Source organism: Ostrea edulis, chromosome 8 (genome assembly GCF_947568905.1).
Source record: "Ostrea edulis chromosome 8, xbOstEdul1.1, whole genome shotgun sequence".
NCBI classification, from domain to species: Eukaryota; Metazoa; Mollusca; class Bivalvia; order Ostreida; family Ostreidae; genus Ostrea; species Ostrea edulis.
The window spans coordinates 22,167,802-22,186,573 of record NC_079171.1 but is presented as its reverse complement, the minus strand read 5'-3'; the positions used below and the strand labels follow the sequence as shown (position 1 = coordinate 22,186,573).

Sequence of the window (18,772 nt, the reverse complement as noted above, 5' to 3'; positions counted from 1 at the left end):
AGAGATCCATTTATTTTTCATTTGTTAGGTTGTGATGTGTTCGTCTTTCACTATAGGGAATAGCCATATAACTTACACTGAAGGCTTCCTACTGTTACCTTGTTATCAATTACGTACGGTGTCCAACGTCCCAAAATTTATGTCAAGTTCTAAGATTGGTCCACTTTGAAATGGCTATGGTTAAATTGAATATATCTGTGTGGATAACTTTATTTTTGGTTGTGATTTTCACCGACATTGCATTCTTCTATCATCTTATGACTGGTGAATCATATTAGAACGTGGGCGGAGTAAAGGAAAATGACCACTTCTCCTATATTTGTTGTGTGGTTGGAAGATAGCATTTGATGCACTTTTTGATATTTGCTAATTCCCAATGAAAGAAGAAATAACCAAAACCGTCACACAATACATGCATATTAATCCCCGCCAACACTTAATTCTAGCATAGTTTGATAGATACATGAAATCCTAGGGATGAAAGGGCTGTTATGGAAAATTGTATGTTTTGTTACTTAGTGTGTGTGTGTGTGTGTGTGTGTGGTGGTGGTGGTGGTGGTGTAATGTTAAATCAATTAAAACTAGTGGCGGATATAGAGGGCGGGGGGGGGGGGGTTATATCCCTCTTTTACTGATTTTTTTTTAAATAAAGAAAAACGGTAATTATTTGTCAGTTTGAGGTCTTTAATTTCCCACCCCACTCCTTTTGCAGAGGTAAGGTTATAGCCTTGGGTCGCAGCTTTTTTTTTAAATTCTGGATCCGCCACTGAAAATGGTGCAAAGTTTTACACATGTGGTAAAACGTATAAAGAAATACATGCTTGAATTATGTCCCCCCCCCCCCCCCCCCCCCCCCCCCACTGTTCATTGAAATATGACAAGTTGAAATATACAGAAGTGTAACCAAGCAAGACAGTGCTATCTTGTGTAACACATCATTATAGATCGATACACTGTAACTAACAAAATATGCAATCAATCTGATGAAAGCCAAGTTTGATCCGCTCCGGTAATATCTTTGTATGTACCGACATAATATTATCAGAGCAGATCAAAAATCTTAATGCAATTGGATTGATTATACGAATATATACATAGGATACATAGTTTTTACATTCGATATCAATGATAGGCATGAATGTGAACAATTTAATGCACGTATAAATCTTGATAAACATGCAGAATACGACTACATGTATTTAAGCGGCTGGGAATATTTCGACAGAAATGAAAGTAAAATGTAAACATGAAAAAATATAAATTTCTTAAGTAAATCTGTGCTACATTGTAAATTTGGCGTCTTTAAGACCTCTCTCTCTCTCTCTCTCTCTCTCTCTCTCTCTCTCTCTCTCTCTCAGAGTTCAGGGTCTCGGGATGAAGGCTGGTTTACACGACTATATAAACAAGCTGCACACAACTTGGATACAACTTTTTGTAATATGTCACGGATTCCACTCTCTTGTTACACCGAGTATACCCCAACATGCGGGGTGTAGGCTATGTTGTGACCGGGGTGTAGGCTATGTTGTGACCGGGGTGTAGGCTATGTTGTGACCAGGGTGTAGGCTATGTTGTAAACGGGGTGTATTTATGTTGTGACCGGGGTGTAGGCTATGTTGTGACCGGGGTGTAGTTATGTTGTGACCGGGGTGTAGGCTATGTTGTGACCGGGGTGTAGACTATGTTGTGACCGGGGTGTAGGCTATGTTTTGTGACCGGGGTGTGGACTATGTTGTGACCGGGGTGTAGTTATGTTGTGACCGAGGTGTGGGCTATGTTGTGACCGGGGTGTAGTTATGTTGTGACCGGGGTGTGGGCTATGTTGTGACCGGGGTGTGGGCTATGTTGTGACCGGGGTGTGGGCTATGTTGTGACCGGGGTGTAGTTATGTTGTGACCGGGGTGTAGTTATGTTGTGACCGGGGTGTAGGCTATGTTGTGACCGGGGTGTAGGCTATGTTGTGACCGGGGTGTAGACTATGTTGTGACCGGGGTGTAGGCTATGTTTTGTGACCGGGGTGTAGACTATGTTGTGACCGGGATTTAGGTTATGTTGTGACCGGGGGGCGTAGGCTACCGAAGAGGAAATAAATATGGTTGAGGTTCGTTTTTGCATATCTCAATTTATGGATATTTCGCAGAAAAGCATATGGTTACAGAAGAAAGCATTAATTCAGGAATATATGGAAACGAATATATCCACTGTACACATTCTAATTTTATCAAATACCTCAATACAATTCCGACGATCGGGGCAAGTCTGACACAAATTTGCGTGTATATGATCAAATATCGGGACAACGCTTTGTTTTATTGTCACCATTATATGACCAATAATTACATGTTATCTGTGTGAGTTTATGCATATACTGTCAGTGAATAAAACCAGTCGTATTCAAAGATATAGACGAAAAATGAATGTTGTGCACGGGGTGCATGCTACCAGATTTCTTTTGCGAATTATAAGTGCGGAATGGCATTCAATATTTAAGCATACTGATTGTAGTAGAACTTATATTTGTTGTTTTATATGTACCGTAAGTAAAATAGTTTATTGAATGAAAGTCTGAAAGCAATACAAGTAAGTTTCCGTTACATATACAATCCATTTACACGTGGTATTTCTGTATACTATTAAGTACTAAATCAATCAGTTCTCAAAAACTTTTGTTTCACGTTATTAACTCAATCAGCACACAACACATGTATATAAAATGGCCGTACACATCTTAGAGGCCGTCCTTAGGAAAAAATGTGGCAGATCTGCCACATTTTTGTGGCAGATCTGCCACATCGTCCCTGGGAGGCCTTTATGGAGGGGGAATTTGATATTATTATGGGTATATATCATTAGGGGACCTTCGTCCGCACTCGAAGGGGGGGGGGTTCCGATTTTCTCCCCCCCCCCCACCCCTACCTCCGGGGTAGGGCTATTTAGTTAAAATATAGCCATTTTCAGCCCCCTGAAAAACATACTAGTTATTATTATTTTTCAACCCAATTTGGTATATGGGGTAACTTGGAGGTGGGCTATCGGACCATGGACTTGGTTTTCGGAAATTTCCTCTCCCGGACCGGAAATGGTCCGGAGAATGTTGGGGAAAAAATGTGGCAGATCTGCCACATTCCCCCTGAGAGGCCTTTATGGAGGGTATTTGGTATTATTATGGGTATATATCATAAGGGGACCTTACTCCCACCTCGGAGAGGGGGTTTCCAATTATATGCCCCCGCCCCTATCCGGAGCAGAGTCCGGGAAATCCGGAAACCGAAGAAAATATCACTTATTCATTCATAAAAAGCTTAATACTTATCAGATCAGAAATAAAATTAGATATTCGTGTTCTTCTCGTTGAGATGAAGTAAACGATATAAAGAACTTTGAGATAGGACAATAAATAAAAAAAATATATACCTGCGATAAGATATATTTGGCCACGCCCACGGAAAGAGATAAAAATGCACAGTTTTTCGAATGTGAAATCTTTATTTATTACTCGATCTTAAAGTATCTTATACCATCAAGAGGTCATCTGTGTCCTCATCATGATTATGCATATCATACCTTGCGCTTTTTGTCTAACCATATCAAGGCAGGGGCACGTGGGAGCGTACGTGGGAGTGGATTCAAAGACAATTATGGACAAAACCCCCAAAAACAACGGCACAAGTCGCCACACAAAGATTCGTCGATAAACTTAACATATGTTAATAAAAATTTAACATTTGCAGTACGAATCAGTCCGTCCAGTGGATAGTTCTATTGTACTTAAAAAAGAGACTCATTTTCACTCTATTCTTCCTTTCTCATATCGAGAGAAATAATGGTTTGAAAGATGCATGGGGAAGGGGGAGGGGGGGGGGGGGTAATGTGTACCCTTGATGTTATCAAAAGGCTCACAAGCATCGTAGACCAATATAAACTAAAACGACAATATCTTTTTTTAATTTGATAAATAATGACATGGGATAAAACATGTTTAGGCGTTACAATGTGTCCGTATTTCCGATGAAGTGAGACATTTGATATGATTTTATTTTTCACTTTCAAATGTTCTGATTATTTCCATGGAGGTGCGGAAAATTTACGTTTTGAAGCTAACTGATGTTATAATCTTTTTCAAGAATGTTACCAAACGAATGCGAGCCACAGGAGATATTAATCTGAGAAAATATTCAACGATGCGTCCGCACACGGTACCTCTTTAATAGTTGAATACTGCAGTTGGTTTCAATATACTACATGCTGCATTGGTAGGTCGTAGATGTACTTGTATAATGGAATCAAACATACCCCCATACTCAAGTAGCTTACGAAGTTCGCTTTCCCACACGGGTAAACGCGTTATTGGCTATTCGGTTGTTATCGGACATTCGGTTGAAAACGGTTTCTGACTGGTAAGTTTATTTGCTCAAAATCATTGTGATTGACGTTCTTTTAGAGCATGACAACCAGTTTGCGTTGAATCGTCAATATCATAAGTCAAGAAAAATGCGCTGATGTTTCCGTCATCTCAATATGAAGCAGAACTGGACGATTCGATGGAGTCTTTTATGGGAGATTTGAGATTGATCACTTTTCATTGTCTTCATTTTTTCATGCAAGTAATATCTGTACATTTAAATAGATATTGAATGCTAAGGGATGTTCAATGGATATATACAACTATGGAAACAGTAATCGCAATATGGAATCTACAATAAGATAAGCAATTCATAAGATTTCTATTTGTGTTATGTATGCATCAGGTATGACATGACTTGCACTGTTAGCTTAGAGCTCTATAGATCTCACAAGAGCTAAAAAAAGATCTTAGATGAAAACATATATGTATTAAGTCAAACATGTATTCTCAGCGAAGGAATACATCCAATTAGGGTGAGTATTCTATCAAGTCCGTATGGAAGGCTTTCTTTCATATAATATTAGCAGCGATGTAATTAGTCTCCATTGCAACCACTGTCACCATCATTAGATGAAATGTCATGGAAACAGGGACTGCTAAAGTTTGTCTATTGATAATAGGTTACATAAAGAAATAATCACTCACTGCAGATACCTTGGGATCGCCATTAATTTGACGAAAACAAAGGGCATAGGACAGTTGTCCATCAGACATCAGATTGACCGGGGGTTGAACATTTTGTCTTCTTCACACTTGACCCGGGAAAACGGATCGGTATCAAAGAATCTGTGAAAACGGATCGGTATACAAGCGGATCTGTGAAAGCTGATCTGCATAAAAGCGGATCTGGGAAAAAGGAGCGGTAAGACAGCCACCCCCATCATTCTCTCACGAGAGGGCGCGTTACGCAAGCTTCAGATTCTCTCACCAGAGGGCGCGTTACGCAAGCTTCACCTACACTTCTATCATCGCTTGGAATCACGTGACAATATAATCACAGGATACAAACAATCATTCTCAGTTTCCTTTCCCTTTAATAGTTCAGGCAACAGGTGATACATTTCTACCATTTAGCTGTTTGTCTCTTATTTTACAAGTTTTATCGATTTTTTTTTTTTTTACAGCTTTTCTTACTTTTGATTCTATGTTTACATTAAATCTCCACCACTTGAGTGTCCTACATTCATACACATATTACGAAATAGTTTCAGGACAGGAAAACAGCAATTTTAGATAAGTTACAGTAAACATAATTTAATTGCACCGAAAGCATTACATAATATGACGAAATATTTAGTCCAAAACATGTTGGATAATAGAAACGTTTACAAGATTTCTGTAAAAAGTCGTTGACAGAGGTGTAGTGCTCGTAGCGCACGGAACTCTGGGTAGAGAATGCAACACCGCGTGTACATTGACAAAGCGAGTATCAATAAACTGAGAATAGGTCATTTTGAAACCATATGTATCCTTCACTTGTTAAAAGCACACAGGTGGCTTATTGAAATTTTGAATAATATTCAAAATCTAATCTCAGCATAAATCTTATTGACTTATAAATATCAATGGATTAGATCTGTTTCAAAATTTGACTTGAGTCTATTCTCAGTTAATGGGTATGGAGCCTGGTTGACAGAGAGCACGCATCAGTATTCCAAAACAGGTCTTACGTAAGGGATACAAGACGAAGATGGTCTATTATGTCAGATACGGGACTGGCACGAGCCGCGTAGCGGCGAGTGATCAGTCCTGTATCTGACACAATAGACCATCGAGTCTTGTATCTTACTTAAAACATTGTTCTATCTAAAAACAAATGCATTTAAAGGCAAAAAAACCCACGTACAAATGTACATTGGTATAGACAGATATATTTACACCTTTCGTTTCTGATTTGTTTTCAATATTCAATATATTAGGAATTCATAAACTTTAATGGCACACAAGGTCGACTCTCGTCTTTAATTCACAAAAAACTGTTAGCTCATCATTTCAATTGTCATAATACGATACTCCTCAAAACAGGGTTTTGTTCTTCATGGAAAGCGATTCGAATGCTTCTATTGTCTGAAGACTGTACTCAACAAAACTGGTTTTCTTTTTTGGGTGAATGAGGCTACGTAAAGGGTGTTCGGAAAGAATCTTTTAGAAAAAACAAAACATTGGTTTCCCACATTCCTTTCTGGGAACCCTGATATGATACTGACACGTAGGCCTATAACTGGTATAAAAACAGAAGCCGCAGCCCTCTTTCAGCATTTAGTCCGGGTGCCTTGAAGAAATGGATTCAGGTGATTGAAAAGTACATGAGTTTGCGGTAAGATTATTCATTATTTCTACAGATTCTCCTAAATATATTAACAATTTTTTTGCACATTATTTATTTTGCTTGCTTCATTTTTGTTGTATACAATTATTTTTTTTAATCATTTGTAGCCCCAGAAGTGGAAAATGCAATGCATTTTATCTCAGATCAAAAATCGCTCCTAAGGGGAATGTATGGTACGACGTCCCAGTCGAGGTACATCAACTGCAATAGATTGTGGCCAAAATGTTAAAGAGGCAGGATTTCAAATCTCTCTTCGGGCTACTGCCGCTACACGCCTATATGCTGCGGGTGTTGACGAGCAACTTATAGCGGGAAAAACTGGTTACAGGTCATCTGTGATTCGCAACTACAAACGCACCTCCGAGGAACAATTACGATCAAGTGATTTGATTCAGAAACCGCCCAGTGTCCCCGCCGGAGCCGAAGAAAGTGAAGCTCAATGAAAGTGTTTCCTATGGATCAGAAAAGGAAATAAACATCACTGCCGGGGATGTAACAGTGAATTTGCGATTTTAATGTGCATGTGTTTAAATGAATGATTGTGACATGGATTTATAACTGTGGTGCCTGAACGATTTTATACACGGTAAAATCGGATTATACATGAAACACTCATTTCGTATAATTTACTGGAATATTTCACGCCTTGAATATTGTATTTGATGTATAATAAATGTTTTTTCGCACAACGAAGAGTGGTCTTTGTTCCTGGTTTTTACTGTCAGTCCAGTATTTCTCATAATATTGGCCTGCTCTTAATAATACTGGACTGCTCTTAATAATACTGGACTATGTTCAGTGCAGTATGAAAAATAAAGTACTGTCAAGACAAAGAACTGACGTCACAACAATGTTTTAAAACTAGGAGCTAAATATAGGTTTTGGAATTTAGTTAATGCTGTATGTTTTGCAAATTTAAAGAAAGGATGAAAATCAATACATGCAACCTCATTTTCACAAAGTTTTAAACATAAACGAACACATCATTGACCGATTGAAAATATTTATCTCAGTCGCAAGACCATTTGTAAAACAAACCCCATGTTTGTATTGTCAACACTGTCCTGTACGGCAGCGAGTCATGGACAGGAAAGGAAGCTCAACATCTTGCACATGCGCTACCTCAGAGACCACTTACATCACGTATCCAGCATGTCTACTCTACCGAAGCAGACACGCATGCGCTGGCTTGGTCATATAGTGCGAATAAACGACAGCCCGATTCCCGTGTTATCTTTTATACGAAGAAATAGAAGTGGGAAAACGACCCACAGTCTTCTACATCGATGAGGAGACGCTGCTTTAGAAAGCTCAGTTTAAAGACAAACAGTGCTGGAAGGTATATCCAAGTTCAAAGATATAAGGTAGAAGCAAAGAAACAGAGCAAAAAAGCTCAGGACCAGACAACTAGGTTAGAAATAAAGAAACAGAGAACCAGACAACCAGGTTAGAAATAAAGAAACAGAGAACCAGACAACCAGGTTAGAAATAAAGAAACAGAGAACCAGACAACCAGGTTAGAAATAAAGAAACAGAACCAGACAACCAGGTTAGAAATAAAGGAACAAAAGCAGCAGTAGATTCAGAGGTGGAAAGACTGTTTTTCCTGACTTGATCTGACTAGCTATTTTCGACTTTGCATCAGGCGACCACCTACAGATTCATAGTCTTTCGAGACTGAGGGCTAACGACATAACAACAAAACAAACAATGTGCATGTATTAGTATACAACAAGAAAGTTATATCTAGCAGGAATGAAAGCAGTGGCGTAGCTTCCATTGAGGCAACCGAGGCAGCTGCCTCGGTAAAAAAACAAAACAAAAAAACCCCACCTTTTACGTTAAAAAATGTCGATAGCTTCTGGGGGGGCACAGCCCCCCAGACCCCCTGCCTCGGTAATATTCGAACCCAAGCTACGCCTATGGAAAGGAGCAATTAACAAAGGTTTTATAGTAAAACAAACAAAAAAACAAAAACAAAAACAAACAACACAACAACTGGGTATTCAAACAATGGACATTCGTAAAACGCATGCATATACATGTACATGCAATATGGATCCTTTTTGTAATACGGGTCTTTTTTGTTAAAACGCATGCATTCCATGCTGGTTCTTGCGTCAGATGCTGATCGTGCCATACATTTTGCAGAAGCTGGACCAGGCTAAAGGTTAGAGCAGGTTAACGACTTTGTACTCAGTCACATTCACAAAAGAAATTAAATATTACGTAGAACTTTTATAGATTGTCGTATAATATCGGATGATACATAATAGGTTACGGCGATTTTCACGTGATAATTGTACAATATTACAGTGAAAATGTTGCAATGTCATGCTGCATTGAACTGTGGTGACGTACAGAAATAACACAACTTATAAAACATAATCCTGTATGTATTGTCCATGCTTCAACACAAAACAGACAAATAACATCATTCAGAATATCCGTTTCTGTTAACTTCATTTTATTACCCTAATATTTCTCGAAATCACACTGTACAACTCGGGGTATCATCTTTGGGTATGAAACCAATAGAGAATTGATGTTTGCATTACAAGATCGATCAAATCAGATGACCTTCGCACAAAATATTTTGCGTGAAAATCATACTGATATTTATAGAACATAATATTAAAAGAATTCACTTTCATATTACATAGGAACTATGAAATGCCTCATGTGAAATGTGCTTTACTCCGGTTAAGTGGTGATTACAAACTCGTGTTCAAAACCCTGTTTGAATAAAAAAAAAAAACTTGTGAAAGTTAATAAATTTATAATAGCAAAAATGAAAAGTGGTCTTCAGAGAGTTGATGACAAATAACGAATTTTCCACCAACGTAAATATCAACAAAGGGAATATAAGCATTATGCAAAAATGAATGATCAAAATTGAGAACAATAAATTGCAAATATCTTAGGAACTTGAAGGATTGTGGCTTATGACAAATATGAAATGCAGACACTAACAGGCTTCCAAACTCACGAAAGAGCTCCACAATCGCCAAGGCGGACATATCCCCTCGGAATGACTGTCTATTAGTTTTTTGTGTGAAGTCCCGATGTGACCTTGCCTTTTGGACCCCAAAGTCAATAGAGCTCTTCCTCTTTTGATAAGAAAGCCTCATGTGAAGTATGAAATCAATGGAACATAAATGTTGCGTACAGAATGTATAGGTATATGTTTTTTCTACAGTAGGGATGGCCGTGTATAGCTCAGGAAACAATGATGCATATTTAAAGAAAAATACAACCCTGAGGTATATATTTCCGAGAAACATAATCGTGAGTTACAAATAAACAAACAAACATGGCTGAAACTGAAAAATGAACACGGTAGCATGTTTGGATTAACAAGCGTACACCCCCCCCCCCAACCCCCCAACCCCAAAAAAAAACAAACAAACCACGATTACCCTCCATTACAATCGAGTTAATAGAGGCGGGATAGAATCGTGAAATCTATCTATTGATGCATAACCACATATCTTTTGATGCATGAACACATATGAATGTTATCGAGATGCAATATTGATGTATCAGGGCATCACATCAGATAAAGCAGAGCTATTTCTTTACCATCATCAGGGCATGCCATCAGATCAATCAGAGCTATTTCTTTATAACATCAACAGGGCAGGACATCAGATCAAGCACAGCTATTTCTTTATAACATCAACAGAGCAGGGCATCAGATCAAGCAACACTATTTCTTTATAACATCAACAGTGCAGGGCATTAGATCAAGCGGAACTATTTCTTTATAATATCAAAGAGCAGGGCATCAGATCAAGCAGAACTATTTCTTTATAACATCAACAGGGCAGGGCAACATATCAAGCGGAACTATTTCTTTTTAACATCAACAGAGCAGGACATTAGATCAAGCAGAGCTATTTCTTTATAACATCACTGATTGACGACAGGATAACTACGTCACTAAGTAAAGTCAGACGTAGATAGATCAGAACGAAATTAAAGACATAAAGCACTAAAATGACCCAACGTTACCTACAACAAAAATGTCTCGAGAAGCTAATTACATATGGAAAAGAAACATATAAACAAAAGTAGCACCATGATTAAGCTGAATTAACTACGCATGGTCTCTACACGATCGTTGTCTGGATTATGGGTGGTTTGGTACTTCTCATAGTTCGTGCCGATGGGTCACTTAGCGCTTAATATATATAATTTCTTTGTCGATTTGCTGTGATACTTTTGGGTATAAGAGGAATGTATGTTTTTTAAGTTCTTTAAAGGGTCATGGACACGATTTGAGCTGAAAATTTTCTAATTTTATTTTTCCATTCTTAATGTTTAGAATGCTTAACTAAGGTATTTTTAATGGTCAACAAAAATTTGAATGTCAGTTGTCGAGATACATTAGAGACACAGAGATCACAATTCTTTGTTATGTGAACAAGGCTCGTGCAATGTTTTTGTATACATAGTATATACATGTACTAGTAAAAGTTTCGTTTAAAGCAGACTTTTCAATTTACAAGTTACGTTAATTTAATTTAAACTATATTTTATTCACAAAGTCAATGGGATCGGGCAGCAGGCATAGCCTATTTAAGCCCTCGCCCTAAAAGTTACGTTCGAACACAAGTAAATAGTTCCTATTGTTTGGCACATCTCATTTTGTTTTAAATATGATACTTTCTGTAAACAAAAACATGGCATGAGCCTTGTTTACATAACTAAAAATTGTGAGTGCTGTAACTCACTTAATTGTAACCCAACAATTGATATTCAAATTTTGGTCAACTATCAGAAATACTCTAGTTAAGCATTTTAAACAAATTAAGAATAGAAAAATAGAATTTGAAAATGTTCACCTCAATTCGTGTCCATGCCCCTTTAATAGCTTTAGCATTTTAATTTGCAATCTGGAAATGAAAGTGCTATAGAAATACGTCATACAGATGTGACTAGTGCGCTAGACCGCTCGACCAAATAGGCAGCTGGTCTTCAAACGTGTTTTCGATAACGGTCGAATTCTCGTCATGTTGTCACTCGTTACACGGTCATTGCGAATGGAAATGGGGCACAGTTATCTGAAGTAAAATCAAGAAAATAAAAGAAAATATACATTGCATTATAAATGAAATCCACAGAAATTGTCGTTTAGTCAACAATTCACTCATCTAGGAATACTAGAAGCGTAAAGCATAAAAATAAACTTCCCATTTAAATTAAAAGAACATGCGCAGGAAATTCCCGTATGCAAAGAACAAACAATTATTTTTTCAATAAAAAATGAGAATTTAAAATGCAGTATGTATTATTATTAATATTTTTCTGTCAAATAAAAACAATAAGCCTACTACCGGATGTTTGGGAGGAGCGGAGTTTCGTTCTAGTTATCAAGATTTGGGTCATCACGCTAAACGAAGCAGAACCTTTTTAATATAACTTATTCATTGATAGATATCACAAACTCCGAATCCACCGATTAGAAAGAAAGGGACTAATTTTATGAAAGAGTAACAACTTCCCGCACACCATATTTATTGTAGTGCTTTGCTGAGGTAGAACTAGACTGAAATTGACGGTGGGTTCATATACAATAGTAAGTCATTTGTGGAGCAATAAGTTTATAATCTATCATTAGAGTTATTATTATTTTTTTTAAAATATTAATTTAAGGTTTAATTCAAAATTGAAAAAGAATTTCACATGAAATTATCATGATAATATATTGTTCACGATCGATATAGATCGAATGAAAATCTACACAAAGCGAAGGGCGATACTTACAATGTATATCAATGACTTTTTTAACGATTTGTTGAGACCACACTAAAGAATGAAAATATGATTATTTTGATAAATTGTGAAGAATCTGCAATTATACTACACAGACAAAATAGAGTCTAACATGTATGGAACGAAATAACAGCCATCTTTGATTTCTGATGAAGGGTTATTTATTACCTTTTTAAAATCTTGACAGTTTGAATAAATCAAAATGATTCACCGCGTTATTTTATACGTCAAACATACGTAATTATCGAATAATGATGTGAAATATAAGTATATTCAGGGCCGTAAATTAACCTTCAATTTGGAGGAGGCAGGAAATTAGGCGGGGGTCTGGGGACCGCCCAGGCCCCCAGACGCTGAGCACATTTTGTTCACACTGAACACGTTTCGTGCAAAATCCTTGATTCCAGGGCCTTCTAAGATGTTACGTGACTAACTCATTCTAAAAGAAAGATTTGGAATGCTTTTTAAGGGAGGTATCATGTTCTTAGTTATTGGAAACAACATAAATTCTAATGAACTTTAAATTTTATTTTTTTTTTGGCTCAAAAGTTGGAGGAGGCAGCTGCCTCCTCCGCCTCCATGTAATTTACGGCCCTGATATTGGGAAAGATAACTTCGGAGAGTATCCAAGAAGAACTACCTTAATATTGATTGTTTGAATTTCATTGTGAAGGGGAGATCATCCGAAAAACATGATTGCACGTAACTGAAACTGTTTAACTTGTATATGATTTTGTCATGATTTATTCGTTTCGGTAACAACCGGTAACAACAAATTCTTTATGAATTCATTACCTAAATGAGCTTACTTTAATTTGATATATTTGTAGAAAAGGAAATATGTCACTATATATATTCTTTCACTGGTAAATCAAATCTTTATCTTAAGATAATCACATGCAATCAAAATGATGTCTCATTTAAAATACACGCACAACGACAGACGATTGCAAATAAACAATTTGGAATCTCAAATATTGCACATGAAATCTCGTGAGGCCAGACATTCTATGAAAAACTAAACGCATTTTCTGTTTTGAACATAATTGTTTAGTATAGTATTGTGATGTCAGACAGCATTCATAGACCTCTGATTCCATTATTGGAATTCTATCATAATGGAATTTATTTCTTTTAAATATTTAGTGAATAACTAGCATTAGGTATTATATTCTAATGCACGCCCAATAAATAGCATGCCAAAAGATCGAAAAAGTCAATTGAGTGGTTGAAGCATTCAGTTGAGTGGTTGAAGCATTAAGTTGAGTGGTTGAAACATTCAGTTGAGTGGTTGAAGCATTCATTTGATTGGTTGAAGCATTCATTTAAGTGGTTGAAGCATTCAGTTGAGTGGTTGAAACAGTTAGTTGAATGATCGAATCTTCAGATTAACCAAAAGTGACAAAGTCTGTTGAAAATATAAACTGTATACAGGATTATTTTCGTCCTTCTACAAACGGCCTCACTCCGACATAGATGTGTTACAAGAGAGATAATAAAATGAATTCATCCAGTCTTAAAAGAGAGAGAGAGAGAGAGAGAGAGAGAGAGAGAGAGAGAGAGAGATTTAGGGAGAGTTATCTTTAGCAATTATCAAGCACATCCTTGCTCCGTGACTCTATCAACATATTTCATCGATTTGATCTGTGAATTTTTCCCTTAATTTTCTTTCCCTTTTTTGCTTTACCAGCAGGATGTTTACATGTACCTAACATCTTTATTAAATCAAAAGTGATCTTACACCTAGGCCTATCAGGTGATAATATTACGCCGTTCATTTTCCCTATAAGTAAGATTAATTAGGAATTAATGAATTAGGCACTTTTGTTTCGTAGATATTAATATAAAAAGAAACATTTTTTCTACCATGACTAAAACTACACCCGTATCTAATTTCAGATCTTACAATGGTGGATCCAACATTTTTGCGTGTAATTCTAACTGGATTGTATCCAGTGACTCTTTTAATCGGACTTTACGGAAACATCTCGGGATTAATCGTTCTTTTCCGTCAGCGGAAGAAGACGGCAAGTCTGATTCTGCTGCAGAGTATATGTATGGGGAACTTAATCTCTGTTGTGCTGGTGTTCTGGTTGGTTTTAAGGATAAATCTGAAACTATACGGTCTCGAATCAAATGTCACCGAAAACAGTGAATGGCAGTTGAAAGTTTATGCTTTTATTGGAAACATCCCGATATCATGGATCGCGTTTTCTACGGCCGTGATTGCAATCGAACGGGCCTGTGTGATGACGATGCCGATGACATTTCACAATGTGTGGACGACCCGCAAAATGTATGTCGCCGTAGTCGTGATTTATATTCTAGGCCTGACTGCTCCCACTGCAAAACTAGTCGATAGTGTGGATAAAAAGGTCGTGACTCTGATAGATACCATCATCACAAGACTGATTCCAATCATAGTCGTTGTCATTGGTAACGTAATAACTTCAACTGCGTTTTGCCTTCATTCGGAAAACAACCACAGACTGGTACGGCAGTTGAGCGACAAGGGTACAGCCAATCGCTTCCGAAAGCGCAAAATCGACCAGAGAAATCGACTAACTAAAGCCATCATTGTTCTCATGGTCGCATTTCTGTTCTGCGTTGTTCCCAAGACTGTTTTCACTTTGATAGTAGTCTTCGGAGAATTCAGAGTTCGCTCATTTCTGTTCCTTCCGCAGACCAATATGGATATGACGATGGTGTTCATCATGTATTTAGAAGTACTTCACTGTTGCATAAACGCCTTCCTATACATTCTCTCTTATCGAGATTTCAAACGAGAGTTCATAAATGTCATGCGCTGCAGCTGTCATAGACCTGCCCGGAAGTACGATAGTCGGATGTCAGAGCGGAGTACATTGTCTACGCAGAACTCAGTAGATTCAGCGTTGTCCCTGTACAGAGAAAATTCGTCGACGGATTTGATGAAAGAGGCTACCTTGTCAGAATCAATCAGCAAATACTGACCAGACGAAAATATCCTAGATAATCTAGATATGTCAACGTCTCTCTTCGGTTGTGGTGGAGGAAAATGGATATTTTTTTTTCTTAACATCAATGTATTGCTAACTTCGAATACAAAATGCTTTGCTGTTTGATGCTGAAATGGTGATGGAAATAGTCGTTTGTAAGAAACTAACCTCCTGTTTAAACCGCATAACTCACTTAGAGCGTCATCTAAAGTTTGTGAGAAACACTGCTAGAAACACTGCTAAGTCCACCATTCTCAAATACAAATGATCAAAGAATGGAGATATCACATCAAAATACGTTCACTTTAATCTTGTCTTCGCAGTTCCATAAACTCTTGAATTTGATACAATTTATAAGTTGTGCCTTATAAAAAATTTCTATATATTAACTCGATAGCAAATTAGAATATAGAGCTCATGATTTTTATTTACTTTCAAATATTTAAAGTGTTTGCAGCATTATTGTACCAGAGTGTCTCTATGGATTATTTGTTATTGGTTGATTGATTGAATATTGTTTAATGTCCCTCTCGAGAATCTTTCACTCATGTGGAGATGTTACCACTGCCGGTGAAGGGCTGTAAAATTTAGGCCTATGCTCGGCGCTTATGGCCTTTGAGCACGGAGGGATCTTTATCGTGCCACACCTGCTCTGACACCGGACCTCGGTTTTTAGTCGCCTCTTACGACAAGGAAGGAGTACTGAAGATCTTTTCTAACCCGGGTCCCACGGGATTGAATTATTTGTAATTATCAATTGTAAGTTATGAATTATTTGTAATTATCAATTGTAAGTAGTAATGAATATTGCAATCGGTATGGTATTTGGTGATATAATTTTCCGATTATACGGTTTCATGATATGATTCATAGTGTTTGAAGTACATCTACAAATACAAATGTAATAGGTTTGTTCTTGATAAAATTCTTAATAAGAGTCGGACACTTAAACAACGCATATCATTATTAATATTTGATAAATCAATATGTTAAGTAATTGCCTAACTATTTTTATCATTAAAATTATTAATGTATAACATTGTGTTTTTATTCCTGCGTGGAGAACATGCTGACGACGACATCCCGCCTCCTATAGATTTCTTTTTGAAGGTATTACGCCCACAGACACCCAGCTCTGTTTTGTTTAACGTGTTACCCCATCCCCACGCCTCTTCCACTTTGTTTAACGTGTTACCCAATCCCCACGCCTCTTCCGCTTTGTTTAACATGTTACCCCATCCCCACGCCTCTTCCGTTCTGTTTAACGTGTTACCCCATCCCCACGCCTCTTCTGTTTTGTTTAACGTGTTACCCCATCCCCACGCCTCTTCCGGTTTGTTTAACGTGTTACCCCATCCCCACGCCTCTTCCGTTTTGTTCTCTAGAAGTCTCTCCGTGTCAACTATACTCTCTATTTTTTTCTCCCACGGTCTTCATCTCGACGAGAAGTGGTGTGTGGTTGTTTTACCTTTTTATCCTCTAAATCAAATTATCTACTCAGAGTTCCGTTCGCTCCTCGCATTACACCTCTGTCAACGGTTTTTTTTTTTTTACAGAAATCTTGTAAAAGTTTCTGATAGCCAACATTTATGTTTTGGACTAGATATTTAGGCATTAAATTGATGTTCACTGTAAATTGTTTAAAATCGCTGTTTTCTGATCCTAAATTTGGAGCTACTTCATAATATGCGTATGAATGTAGGACATTCACGTGGTGTAGATTTAAATGTAAACATGGAATCAAAAGTAAGAAAGGCTGTAAAAAGACGATAAAACTTGTAAAATAAGAGACGAACAGCTAAATGGTAAAATGTACTTAACAAAGTGAAAGTGCGCTATTAAAAGAGCCTGGTGTATTACCTGTTGCCAGAAATTTTAAAGAGGCATGAACATGATTCCAGATAAAAAAATATATTCAAATTTCATTTTCCCATTCTGAATGTTTAGACTGTTTCAATAGGGTATTTCTAATGGTCAGCAAAATCTGAATGTCAATTGTCGAGGTACATGAGAGATACAGAGCTCATAATTCTTTGTTATGTGAACAAAGCTCGTGCGATAAGTTTGTTTACATAAGTTAAATATACTAGTGAAAGTTTCTTTTGAAACAGAATTGTCAAATTACAAGTTAATTCTGAGTGCTGTATCTCACTTTTAACTCTTATTCAAATTTTGTTTGACGATTAGAAATACTATTGTAAACAATAAAATGGGAAAAGGAAATTTGAAAATTTTCTGCTCAAATCGTGTCCATGGCCCTTTAAAGGGAAAGGAAACGAGAATGACTGTTTACATCATGTGATTATATTGTCAGGTGATTCCAAACGTTGACAGAGGTGTAAGTGAAGCTTGCATAACACGCCCTTTTCTCCTCAAAATCTATATGTGCTTACTGTTTCCGCTTCCGTGTTTTGATTTAGCTGAACTGTTTTTATTTACCGTTCTCGTGCTCCGCGTGAAGATGGGTCTTTCCTATTTGTATTTTCTAGTCAGCATAACCTTTAACCTTTGAATGATTCGAACCCTTAAACATGATGATACACTATATTTTTCTCATGGCTGTTACAGTGTTCATTCGTACAATTTGTCCGATAAATTCACTCTTCTACAAAGCGACCTAGAGCTGAGAGGAACACAATTTGTTTAGAAAACCCAACAGTCTATAGACATTCTCTACCCAGAGTTCCGTTGGCTACTCGCATTGCACCTCTGTCGACGGCTTTTTACAGAAATCTTCCAAAAGTTTATTATATCCGACATTTATGTTTTGGACTAAATATTTAGTCTTATTATGAAATGCTTTTGGTGCAGTTAAATTGAGGCTTACTGTAAATTGTTTAAAATCGCTGTTTTCTGATCCTAAATTTTAAACTACTTGGTAATATGCGTATGACTTTAGGACATTCACGTGATGGCGATTTAATGTAAACATGGAGTCAAAAGTAAGAAAGACTGTAAAAATACGATAAAACTTGTAAAATAAGACACAAACAGCTAAATGGTAAATATGTACTTATCAAAGTGCCAATGGACTATGAAAAGAGCCTGATGTATCACTTGTTGTCAGAACTTTTAAAGGAAAAGGAAACGAGAATGGCTGTTGACAGAGGTGAAAGCGAAGCTTGCATATCACGCCCTTTAGTGAGAGAATGGGTCTATAGAACGTCCTAGAAGAACACAATATTTCCGGTAAAGTCAAGCCTCTAGCGTCTCTAAATACAATCTGTCCGGTAAAATCAATATACACCACCAATTTATCGATAATGAACAGCCGCTTGACAG

The 18,772-nt window shown here is 37.2% G+C and overlaps 1 protein-coding gene across 1 annotated transcript; it reads left to right on the top strand.

Moving 5' to 3' along the window:
• The first annotated feature begins 14,419 nt into the window (after nucleotides 1-14,419).
• Nucleotides 14,420-15,484, top strand: LOC130049631 (melatonin receptor type 1B-B-like). Its single transcript, XM_056147500.1, has one exon. It carries the CDS (start codon nucleotides 14,420-14,422, stop codon nucleotides 15,482-15,484), a length of 1,065 nt encoding a protein of 354 aa, XP_056003475.1.
• The last annotated feature ends 3,288 nt before the right edge of the window (nucleotides 15,485-18,772 follow it).